At 36.6% G+C, this 11,317-nt stretch overlaps 1 protein-coding gene across 2 annotated transcripts; it reads right to left on the reverse strand.

The window, feature by feature from the left end:
• Positions 1 to 1,733: 1,733 nt before the first annotated feature.
• On the reverse strand, positions 1,734 to 4,770 carry LOC115702883 (probable polyamine transporter At1g31830). Of its 2 annotated transcripts, XM_030630339.2 has the most exons (3): positions 4,379 to 4,770; positions 2,298 to 3,747; positions 1,734 to 2,219 (listed from the first exon to the last, which is right to left on the reverse strand). In XM_030630339.2, exons 1-2 carry the CDS (start codon positions 4,379 to 4,381, stop codon positions 2,314 to 2,316), a joined length of 1,437 nt encoding a protein of 478 aa, XP_030486199.1. In that variant the 5' UTR covers positions 4,382 to 4,770; the 3' UTR covers positions 1,734 to 2,219; positions 2,298 to 2,313. The 2 variants fall into 2 exon arrangements, with proteins under 2 accessions (XP_030486199.1, XP_030486198.1); XM_030630338.2 differs by having other exon boundaries at positions 1,734 to 3,747.
• Between the last annotated feature and the right edge of the window lie 6,547 nt (positions 4,771 to 11,317).

Raw genomic sequence — 11,317 nt, forward strand, 5'->3', positions numbered from 1 at the left:
CACACTTTTTAAAACAACATTAGAGTATTAATTTTTTTAACTGTGCTAAAATATAATTATACACTATTTTTAAGCACTACATTAAAAATGTTCTAATCTAATAGCTAAAGTTAAATTTGATTAATAAAAATTTATAATTTTAACCAAACTTTTAACCTTTCTAAAGGTGGTGTAAAGAGAGGAAAAAAAGAAAAAACATATCATCTTTTTTTTTTCCTCTCATTACACCAGCTTTAGAAATGTTTTGACACAAGAATGCATCAACAAGTGTATAAAAGAGAATATTAAGACTAGAATTTATGTTGTAAAGAGAGGAAAATTAATAGTCATTATGGAGTGTTTAAGGAGTTTGTAAAGCTGGTGTAATATGCCTCTAGCAGGATTTCTAAATTAGTTTGCAATCAGCTAATTTGAATAATGAAAGTATATTCTTGATGAAAGAAAAAGAAAAGATTACACATCATAGTAATCATATTTGTCTTTAAGTTACTCTGCAAAATGATTAAGTTTGTACAAAATAATTTTCACAATCATTTGTATAATACTACTTCATAAAAAAGAAATTAAAAAGAAAAATCTATTTTTACTAATTAATCCTCCATTAAATTAGCAAATACATCTCATCATTTCCAAAGTATATGCATAATATAAGAAAAACAAAATACAATCTCAAATGGCCTATTCCACCTAGGGGTGCATATCGGACGGGTTTTGAATTTTCGGGTTCAAATTCCTAGTGAAACCAAGATCCGAATAAGGGTCGGATGGGTTTAAATCTGAAATTTTGAGCTTTTTAAATGACTACCGTTTTAAACATTGTGTAGTGATACGGGTGTGTTAAGTATTCAAGTTCAACTGTAACTTCTTCCTCTCGATCTTAAAGAAAACAACATTCTTTTATACAACTTAACAACTTGCTTCACAAAACCACTTGTTTCAATTTTTTCAGACTTTTTTTTTCCTTTCTAAAATGTAGTACAATGTAGGATTGAACGTAGAGTGGGTTGACTGAGTTTTGAACTGGCAAATTTCGAGTTCATGGGTGTTAGATCCAAAAAAGAAAATCCAAACCCACCCGTTAAAGTGTTTCGAGTTCGCGGGTTTCAAGCACACGAGTTTTAGGCTCGCGGATTTATGTTGACCAGATTGACAGATTTGGTCAAACTTTTTTTTTCACTGGCTAGCTAGCGGCTGTTGTTGTTGTTTGGCGTGTGGTGGTCGACTGACGATTGGAAGAGAAGAAGAGATCTCAACTCGTGAGGACTAGGTCGTCTTTGTCAAGGATAGGTCGAATCTTCAGCTCTCTGATGCCGTCATCGAGGCGATACCGTGAGGGGGTGGGTGGTGGTTCAGTTTAGTGGTTGCCTGGCTAGGAGAGAGAGGGTCGAGTGGAGGGGGATTGTGGCTGGTTTGAGGAGATGTATTTCTTTTAGGTTTTAACTTTTAAGTTTATAAGAAAATAAAAATTAATAAACATAATAAAAATGAGTTGGCGGGCAAATTCGGGTTTGACCTGAACTCGAAGTGCAAAATCTAAACCCAAACATGCTCGATGAAAGGTTCGGGTTGGACCCGACTCGCCCGAAGGGAACGAGTTTTCTGACATAGTCAAGTTCTATGGGTTGGGGTCAAGCGGGTCCGGATCAAACCCGATCAAAATGTTCAGCCCTAGTATAGTGTAAATTTTTCACAAAATAACTGAAAAAAACATGAATGAAAAGTAAGCCTGTGACTAAAATAATAAAGGGAAAAATATTATTCATTAACTCAATCGGTGAAATCAACAATGGAAATAAACATGTAAAAGGCTTGATCAAAGCCTACAAGTTTTAGCCTCATCTACCTAACAGAATAGTATCCAAATTTTTTTTTTTTTTTCATCAGCAAGAAAAAGCCAAAAAGTTACAGAGTTATCCTTGATCAAAGTGTACCATTTCATTGTTTCAAAAAAAAAAAAAGTGTACCATTTCAGCTTCAACACGAGTCATTCGATTGACTTAGAAGTTAGAAGAGTTAAAGATCATTGTTTCATGGCAACTGTTAGAACATTTCTTATGTTGGTAGCTCTTGAAGTTGCTATCATTTTTTTGTTTTAGCATAATATCATCTTATCCATTTGCTTAATCTTTACACAGCTCACTCTTTCTCTCACCACCACAACACTTTTGAATAAGACTCAACTTTTGTCCACATGGTTACATACAAGATTCTCCTGATATCTACAAGCAGGAGATAATGATAATGATATGAGATAGTAACCAATCTCAAGAAGTTAATAAAATCTTAAAAATGGTTACCAGATTTCGCCGCAGTTTATTGCAGTACTGATCCAATATCAGGAAGGTCAGGGGCCACACAGAATCTTAACCATCTCTTCTTCTCAGTGTACTTGAGACAAGGATGCATAACAAGCCCAACTATCACAGCCAAGAGGCTTAGCACCATAACCTTCAAAGAAGCAAGGGCTAAGACCACAAAAATCAGCAGGGTTGGGGGGATGCACAACATAATTGCACCTGCTGTACCGACGGGGATCTTATAAGGCCGAGATGCAGCTGGATATTTCATCCTTAACTTGACAAATGCTATGAACTCCATTATCATTCCAAAACAGTATAAATAGTTCTCTGCTGCTACAATCTCTTGAAAACTCATCCACGAAAGTAAAATCACACCAGATGCGGAGAATAGAATTCCTATAATAGGAGTTCCATGCTGAGACTTTTTGCCAAAGAATGCTGGAAGCATCCCTCGGTATGCCATCCCCTGAAGCTGATAGGCATCGCTGCTCATTTCAGCTACAAACATCCCCATGTTTGACAAAGCAGATGCAGCTTGGACCCAAAATCTTAACCATACACCGCCTAGTATTTTAGCGATTTCGGAGAAGTAACCATCAGACCAGAGTTCACGATCAACCGGGATAGCTCCAGTTCCTACCAGAAGTGGAAATATGTATCCTGATACAACCAAAATAAGAGCATAAAAGAGAGCTCTTGGAAGTGTTCTGCTCGGGTTTTCTACTTCCCCTGCTAGAGTACTAATTGAATCCCAGTAATTGAGATTCCAGAACAAAACATTCAAGTACAATGCCCAGTTCACATTTTCCATATCCACCACAAGCCACCTTGAGGGCTGTATCTTCGGAATTGCAATAAGTCCCATGAATATGAAAGGAAGTAGAGAAAATGTTCCTAGTAAAATGGCAACCCAACCTACTATAGTTAAGCCTCTATAGTTCAAGTAAGTGAAAAATGCAGTCAAACACAATATGGCAATTACTCTGTATAAACCTGTTTCCAACTCGGGGATTCCTGATTTCAGATAGTCTAGGAATAAAACGGGGTATAGAGCATTGTCAATAACCCCACTCAGCCATTTCATCCAACCTTGCTGGAATCCCCAATAAGGACCCAATGCTGATGAAACCCAAACAACATATCCACCATTTTCCGGAAACATGGTCGCCATTTCAGCTGTTATCAAAGCCTCAGGAACACTCCAAATGAGTGCAAAAACCAGAAAACCAACAAGGGCTAAGAGGGGACCAGCTGCCTGAACACTGTCCTCAACTCCAAATGGACCCCCTGAGACCTCATAGAAGATCAAGAATACAAGAGGCAGCATTGAAACTTTATGAATTCTCTCTAGTTTGGGAGAGGACCCTTCTCCTAAATGAACGTATACATCACTATTGGAATCCATTGTTGAAGAGGAAGTTTGCTTAGTCAATGCACTTCTCTGCTTCTGCAAGTAAAATCATAATTTGAACCATAACAAATATGATGGAATAGTAGAGTAAAGAACGTACAAAACAAGTACACACCCCGTTTATCAGCCATAGAAAGAAAATTACACAAAATGGGCTCTGAAAGTGATAATCAAACATTAGTTTTAACAAATGCAAACACATTATAACCCCCACTGATTCTACGCAAGCTGAAGCCCATACAAAGCAATATTAGGATACCAAAATTAGGCCTAGGTGCTTATTTAGCAATAAAATAACAAAGCTGAAGTTCACATATCATGACAAATAGCTAATAAGAAAATATTTAAGCTCAGATTGCTTTTGTAAAAAAAAGTTTCCAACAACAACAACACAATCTAATTACTATCACAACAAGCGAAATTGAACGAAACCAAAAGTTGGGTTTTTCCCCAAACAGCACAAAAGAACAAAGTAAACATCAATGAGAGTAAATTATAAACAAACACTCATCATGTTCAATCAAGATTAATAAAAATGGTACCTTTGTTCTTGGGTCAAAGATTAATCACCAGAACGAACCCAAAGATTAACACCCAAGAAGCAAAAAACAGTAAAAACGAACACAGAATTGTTTCAAGGTAAGAAATTGGGAAGAAAGATAGAAACCATTAAAAGAGGAGGGGAGGGCGTGAGTTGCGAGATGAAGAAGGAAGAAGAAGTGATGAGTCAGAGAGCGAGTGGAGTGAGTTTGAGAAGTAGTTCACCACGCGTCCCTCCCTTTCAAAAACGCAATTCCTCCGTGACCTGTGACTAGAGTTATCGATTATCGATCCATATTTGGTTTCTTCTCACTTTTTTTTTTGCAGTAAAGTGAGAGACAGCAGTGACTCTTCACTCATAATTGGCCACGTTTTTGTAATTTGTTGTTGTTGATGTTTCGCTTTGAGAAACCACAAGAATTTAAATGTGTTCTACAGTTTCTTCAACTAATTTTGTTTGCTTAGTAAAAACGATTGTGTATTTTAGTGTAAAAATGTAAAATTGACATGATCAAACGAGAGGCATAAATATTAAATATAATACCTAGAAAAATGTACAAAGAAGTGGTCATATATAACCTACTAGTTTTATACTTTTGGTTTAGGTTATTTTATTTTAGGGTTAGGTAAATAAAAATTTTAAAAAATATACTGTTCTTTTTTTATATATATATAATTAGGTTCGGATTTTGTCAAACTTCTAATACTTAAATATGGCCCGATTTGGTATCGGGTTGAACTCGAACTTGGCCTTGTAATTTTTAAAACTGATTTTTTTTGGATATTTTGAATTCGGGTTGATTGGGTTTGTCGGATAATTGATTTAGTACAAATGTTTTGCCCTTCAAAAAAGAGTTCGTGGTTTGAATCCACCCCTATATCAAATGAGATATTATTTTTTGGCTAATTAAGATTTTTACCCCGAAATGTTGACATATACCAAATCATGCCTCCTAAACTTTTAAGATCGTTAAAATTGTCACTGAACTATGTAGATTGTTGGATTTAAGGAATTTTGTCCAATGTTAGTAAAAAAATCTAACATGGATGAAAGTTCAGGGGGCATGATTTAGTACTTATAACAGATCGAGGGGCATGATTTAGTAGATATCAAAATTCGAAGAGCATGGTTTAGTACATAAACAATTATTAAAATAGTAAAATTGAATAAAATTAGACAAAAGTCCTTAATCCTAGTAATCTCAATAGTTCATAGGGAATTTTTAACAGTCAGAATAATTCAAAAAGCATGATTTAGTACATGTTAAAATTTAAGCGGCAAAAATCTTAATTAGCCTTATTTTTTTTAGCTAAAATAAATTATTATGTATAGTACAATTAAAAAAAATCTGTAGTACATTCATTTTAAAAATGTGGTTTTTATATACACTTATTTGTTTTTCTGTTTAGGAGAGCATTTTAGTTCTTATATTTTTGTATAATCATGTACGTTGTACTTATTAAAAATAATATATAAATTTTTAGAAAATTTTAAATAATTTACAATAATAAAAATATAAAATCCAAACAATTTACCATCCACATAAAAAAAACTATCATAAGTATAACAATATATATATATTTTTTTTGTAGAGAATGAAACAAAATATTTCAACCTTAATTTTATTCTGAATTTTAAAAATAAAATACTAATTATCCTAAATAATTATAAAAAAAATCAAAATAACTAAATAGATAGAAAATATACGAGAAAAGTCTGAGTGTATTGTAGAATTATCTCAATTCTTATTCTTCTATTTTGATTACTTAGTGATGGAGGTAGGATTTATACGTGAAAATATATATAAATTTATATGTGAAAATATATATAAATGTGACGTCCCCGCTTCAAGTTTCTGTTGGGCCCTAACACCCACGGACTAATGGCTCTTATACACGAGTACGCCACTCTGGCTGCTTCCTGGATTGATGACTGACCCTACAGACCAACACAAGTGTTTCCAGCGTGCTTTGTCCTCACTCACACGCATCCTGGGAAAACTTCCCAGGAGGTCACCCATCCTTGAAATTGCTCAGACGCCAACTTAGCGTGGAGTTCTTTCGAGATGCGCTACCAAAAAACAAGATGCACCTTGTTGATCTAGGTAGTACCAATCAATCCATTTAAGCTCTCTTCAAGATTGTGTAGTCCCATACCTACACGATCTCGAATCATCCCACTCGACCTTCCCCTGGGGCGGTGTGGGACGGCATGCCTACCGGTATTTCCCCTTACGGATCACGGGACTACTGACTGTCACAATCACTCCCCCTTACGGGGTCCGACGTCCTCGTCGACCACACTTACGGCTGGGTCAAGGCTCCGATACCATTTGTAACATCCCCGCTTCAAGCCTCCATTGGGTCCTTACACCCACGGAATGAATGACTCTTATACACGAGTACGCCCACTCCGCTTCCCCTGGATTGATGAGCGGCCCTACGGACCAACACAAGAGTGTTTCCGGCGTGCTTTGTCCTCACTCGCACGCTTCTGGGAAAACTTCCCGGGAGGTCACCCATCCTTAAATTACTCCAGCACGGCTTAACTCCGTGGAGTTCTTTCGTGATGGGCTACCGAAAAACAAGATGCACCTTGTTGACATAGGTAGTACCAATCAATCCATTTAAGCTCTCTTCAACTGCGTAGTCCCATACCTACACGTCACCTTTAATCATCCCACTCGACCTTTCCAGCGATGTGGGATTGCCACGCTACCGCATTTCCCTTACGGATCACGGGACTGCGTACCGACCGTCACAATCACCCCCCCCTTACGGGGTCCGACGTTCTCGTCGACCACACTTCCGTGGGTCGAGGCTCGATACCATTCGTGATGTCCCCGCTTCAAAGCCTCCATCGGGTCCTTACACCCACGGAATGAATGACTCTTATACACGAGTACGCCACTCCTGTTGCTTCCTGGATTGATGACTGGCCCTACAGACCAACACAAGTGTTTCCAGCATGCTTTGTCCTCACTCGCACGCTTCCTGGGAAAACTTCCCAGGAGGTCACCCATCCTTAAATTACCCCAAGCCAAGCACGCTTCACTTTGGAGTTCTTTCGAGATGGGCTACCGAAAAACAAGATGCACCTTGTTGACATAGGTAGTACCAATCAATCCATTTAAGCTCTCTTCAACTGCGTAGTCCCATACCTACCACAGTCTCAGAATCATCCCACTTGACCTTTCCAGGCGATGTGGGATTGCACAGCTTACCCGGTATTTCCCCTTACGGATCACGGGACTACTGACTGTCACAATCACCCCCCCCCCTTACGGGGTCCGACGTCCTCGTCGACCACACTTCCGCGGTCCGAAGGCTCGATACCATTTGTGACGTCCCCGCTGGCTTCCATCGGGCCTACACCCACGACGAATGGCTCTTATACACGAGTACGCCACTCAGCTCTGGGACAGATTGACCGACCCTACAGACCAACACAAGTGTTTCCGGCGTGCTTTGTCCTCACTCACACGCATCCCGGGGAAAACTTCCTGAGGTCACCCATCCTTGAAATTGCTCGAGGCCAAGCACGCTTAAGCGTGGAGTTCTTTCGAGACGGGCTACCAAAAAATAAGATGCACCTTGTTGATATAGGTAGTATCAATTAATCTATTTAAGCTCTCTTCAATTGTGTAGTCCCATACCTCTCGGGAATCATCCCACTTGACCTTCCCAGGCGGTGTGGGATTGTACGAGCTACCGGTATTTCCACTTACGGGATCACGGGACTGCGGCGTCACGATCAGCTCCCCTCACCGGGGTCCGACGTCCTCGTCGACCACACTTACGACTGGGTCAAGGCTCTGATACCATTTGTAACGTCCCCGCTTCAAGCCTCCATTGGGTCCTTACATCCCACAGAATGAATGATACGACTGGGTCAAGGCTCTGATACCATTTGTAACGTCCCCGCTTCAAGCCTCCATTGGGTCCTTACATCCCACAGAATGAATGACTCTTATACACGAGTACGCCACTGCCGCTGCTCGGATTGATGACCGGCCCTGCGACCAACACAGTGTTTCGGCGTGCTTTGTCCTCACTCGCACGCTTCCCGGGAAAACTTCCCGGGGAGGTCACCCATCCTTAAATTACTCCAGGCCAAGCACGCTTAACTGTGGAGTTCTTTCGTGATGGGCTACCGAAAAACAAGATGCACCTTGTTGACATAGGTAGTACCAATCAATCCATTTAAGCTCTCTTCAACTGCGTAGTCCCATACCTACACAGTCTCAGAATCATCCCACTTGACCTTTCCAGGCGATGTGGGATTGCACAGCTTACCCGGTATTTCCCCTTACGGATCACGGGACTACTGACTGTCACAATAAAATAAGCATTGTTATCAGACTCTAAAATATTTAGACCACTATAAAATTACATCCTATAAAATTATAAATAATTAGTAATTTTCTCAAATCTTTATTCAAGTAAAATCCTCATTTATTTGTTTAATCTTGGTACCCATTCCTACCAAAGCCAGCTTTGTCTTTTGTCTATTTCTAGCTATGGTAGTAAGTGGATATGCTACCCTTCTAGACCTAGTAATATCATCCTTTAATAATGAAATTGTCTCATTATTAAAATAATAATTATTATTATAATGGCAAATGGTTAAAACAAAATGTTCAATTTATATTAAAAGAAATTAAAGTTTAACATGGGTCTAAATATTATAATAATCACAAAATTAATAATATTGAATAAAATTAGATAAAAATTTCTAAATTCAACAATCTTAATAATTTTTTTGAAAAATTTTGACAATTAAAAAAGTTCAAAATTATAATTTAATATATATTAAAATTTAAAATTAAAAAAAAAAACACAACAAAGGAACCATACAAGAATATACACAAATCAAATCAATCCATATAAAAAATAATGAACCCATATACCAGAATCATGATATATATTTGATACACAATTAGCTTACAAACACTAAACAAAATCAATATTTCTATCGATTCAAAAATAAAACTAAGCTAAGCATATATCAAATTTACAGTATTGATCATAATCAGATTTCGACATTAATTAATCATAATAAATTTATAGTCAAAATGAAAAAAGAAAAAGGTCAAACTAAGCAGAAGCTTAATTATTATTCTGGAATGCTCTGTAGAACAGGACTCCAAGTAGAAGAAAACGAAGAAGAAGAAGAAGAAGAACTTCGGCGATTTCTCTTCTTCCTCATTAGAGTAGTGAGCCTCTGTTCAGCCGAAAACGACGACGTATTGTTACGATGACGTGGCTCTTCCTCTGCTTCTTCTTCTCCTCCCATTACTTGTAACATTTGTTTCAGATCTTGTTTTCGTAAAACGATTTTCATCTTCACAACTCCGTTTTCCTCTGTCTGCGAAACGACACCGTTTGATGATTTCGCAATAGCTTCCAACAGAATATTGTTTCTCGTTTGCATCGTAATATTATTCTGTTGATTTCGTTGAGCTCTGTGTCTAGATTGAACTTGAACATGGTGATGATGATCTGATATTGATGACGATGATGATGATAATCTCTTTGATGATGATGATTTTGCTCCTGAATAAAGGTATTTCAGCAACATTATTGTTAATGTTAATTAATTTATAGATTATGATGATTGATCTCTGTGTTCTGTTTGATTTTGGTTTGGTATTCTCTCTGTGTGTATGTATGAATATTGAATATGATTGAGTATGATCTACTTTGAATGATTACACCAACGCTTTTTATAGTAATCGTCTCCTCTCACTAAAAATATAAATAGTTTATTCCATATTAAAATATTCCATTTCTAATTTTGTATAGAAACTATTCATTAGGCTTACAATATATTCCTAAAAATTTTTAAATAGTTTACAATGCCCGAAAATACGTTTGCAATTTTTTTAAACATGCATAATAAACTGTGATATTATGAACTCAATTTTTGGTATTGTAAACTATTTGAAATTTTTAAAAAATTTACAAGAATAATACTGTAATTATAACGAGTAATGCTATAAAAAATTTTAAAAAAATATTCACATATAATTTGGGACGTGAAGACAAACTAAGAATTTGTAATAAGAAATTATATTTAACACTTCTAAAAAAAAATATTTACATAGCATATTGTGTGCTTATGCATATTGATGCTGGTGCAGTAACAGGTTGGGAAGGCTCGTAAAGTGTTTTGGAGCTAAGAAGGTGAAAGTTTCCTCTTCTTTCCAAGGGGAGCTGGAGGCGCTTGCCTTTGGCGCGGAGATGGCTCGGCCTTTTGCTGATTTGGGTGTGGACTTCTACTCTGATAATTGGCAATTGGTGAGTTCTCTGTCGACGGGTCGATGTCTGTGGTGGAATGTCTGTTTTTCTTTCAATAAAATTCACAGTGAGTTAGAAGGTTTTAACTGTTCTGTTTCGTGGTTTTGTCGTTCTGTTAATGTTGCTGCCCATGCTCTCGCTAGGTGGGGTTTGTCTCATAATTGTAATGGCGTCCTTCGGTTCTGGGACGTGAGTCCCCATGTGCTCACCAAACTGTTATTTTTGGCTTAATGAAGTTGTTTTTCTCAATAAAAAAAAAATTATTCCATGATGACATTGGATGAAACCTACAACACTAGAATTATTAGTGTAGAATCAATTTTTTTTTTTTTTTTGATAATAAGTGTAGAATCAATTGATTTAAGAAATATGGTTGGTTTTGCTACTGAGAGTTTCCTAATCTAATAATTTTAGATCATAAAAGTTTGCAAGTTATGCAAATTTTTAAAAGTCATTAATTAGTTGCGCATGCTTTGAATAGAAAAATAATTTGTTTAATTAGATAATTTTTTATATTTTATGTAAAATGTATATTTATTTATAACTTATATGATTTTATTTTATTTTCAATGAAATTTTTCTAAAAAATCATATACCTTAAGTTTCAAAAATTACAAAATGGGATCTAATGATCAAATTCAATTTGTAAAGAAGCATTATTATTTTTTCTTGAGAAACAAGGGAAATGTCATTTTTAGAATGTAAATAGAACTTTATTATGAAGATAAATCACCTAATATAATAGACAAAAACTTATAGCATGAAG

The sequence above is a fragment of the Cannabis sativa genome, chromosome X, assembly GCF_029168945.1.
Source record: "Cannabis sativa cultivar Pink pepper isolate KNU-18-1 chromosome X, ASM2916894v1, whole genome shotgun sequence".
NCBI classification, from domain to species: Eukaryota; Viridiplantae; Streptophyta; class Magnoliopsida; order Rosales; family Cannabaceae; genus Cannabis; species Cannabis sativa.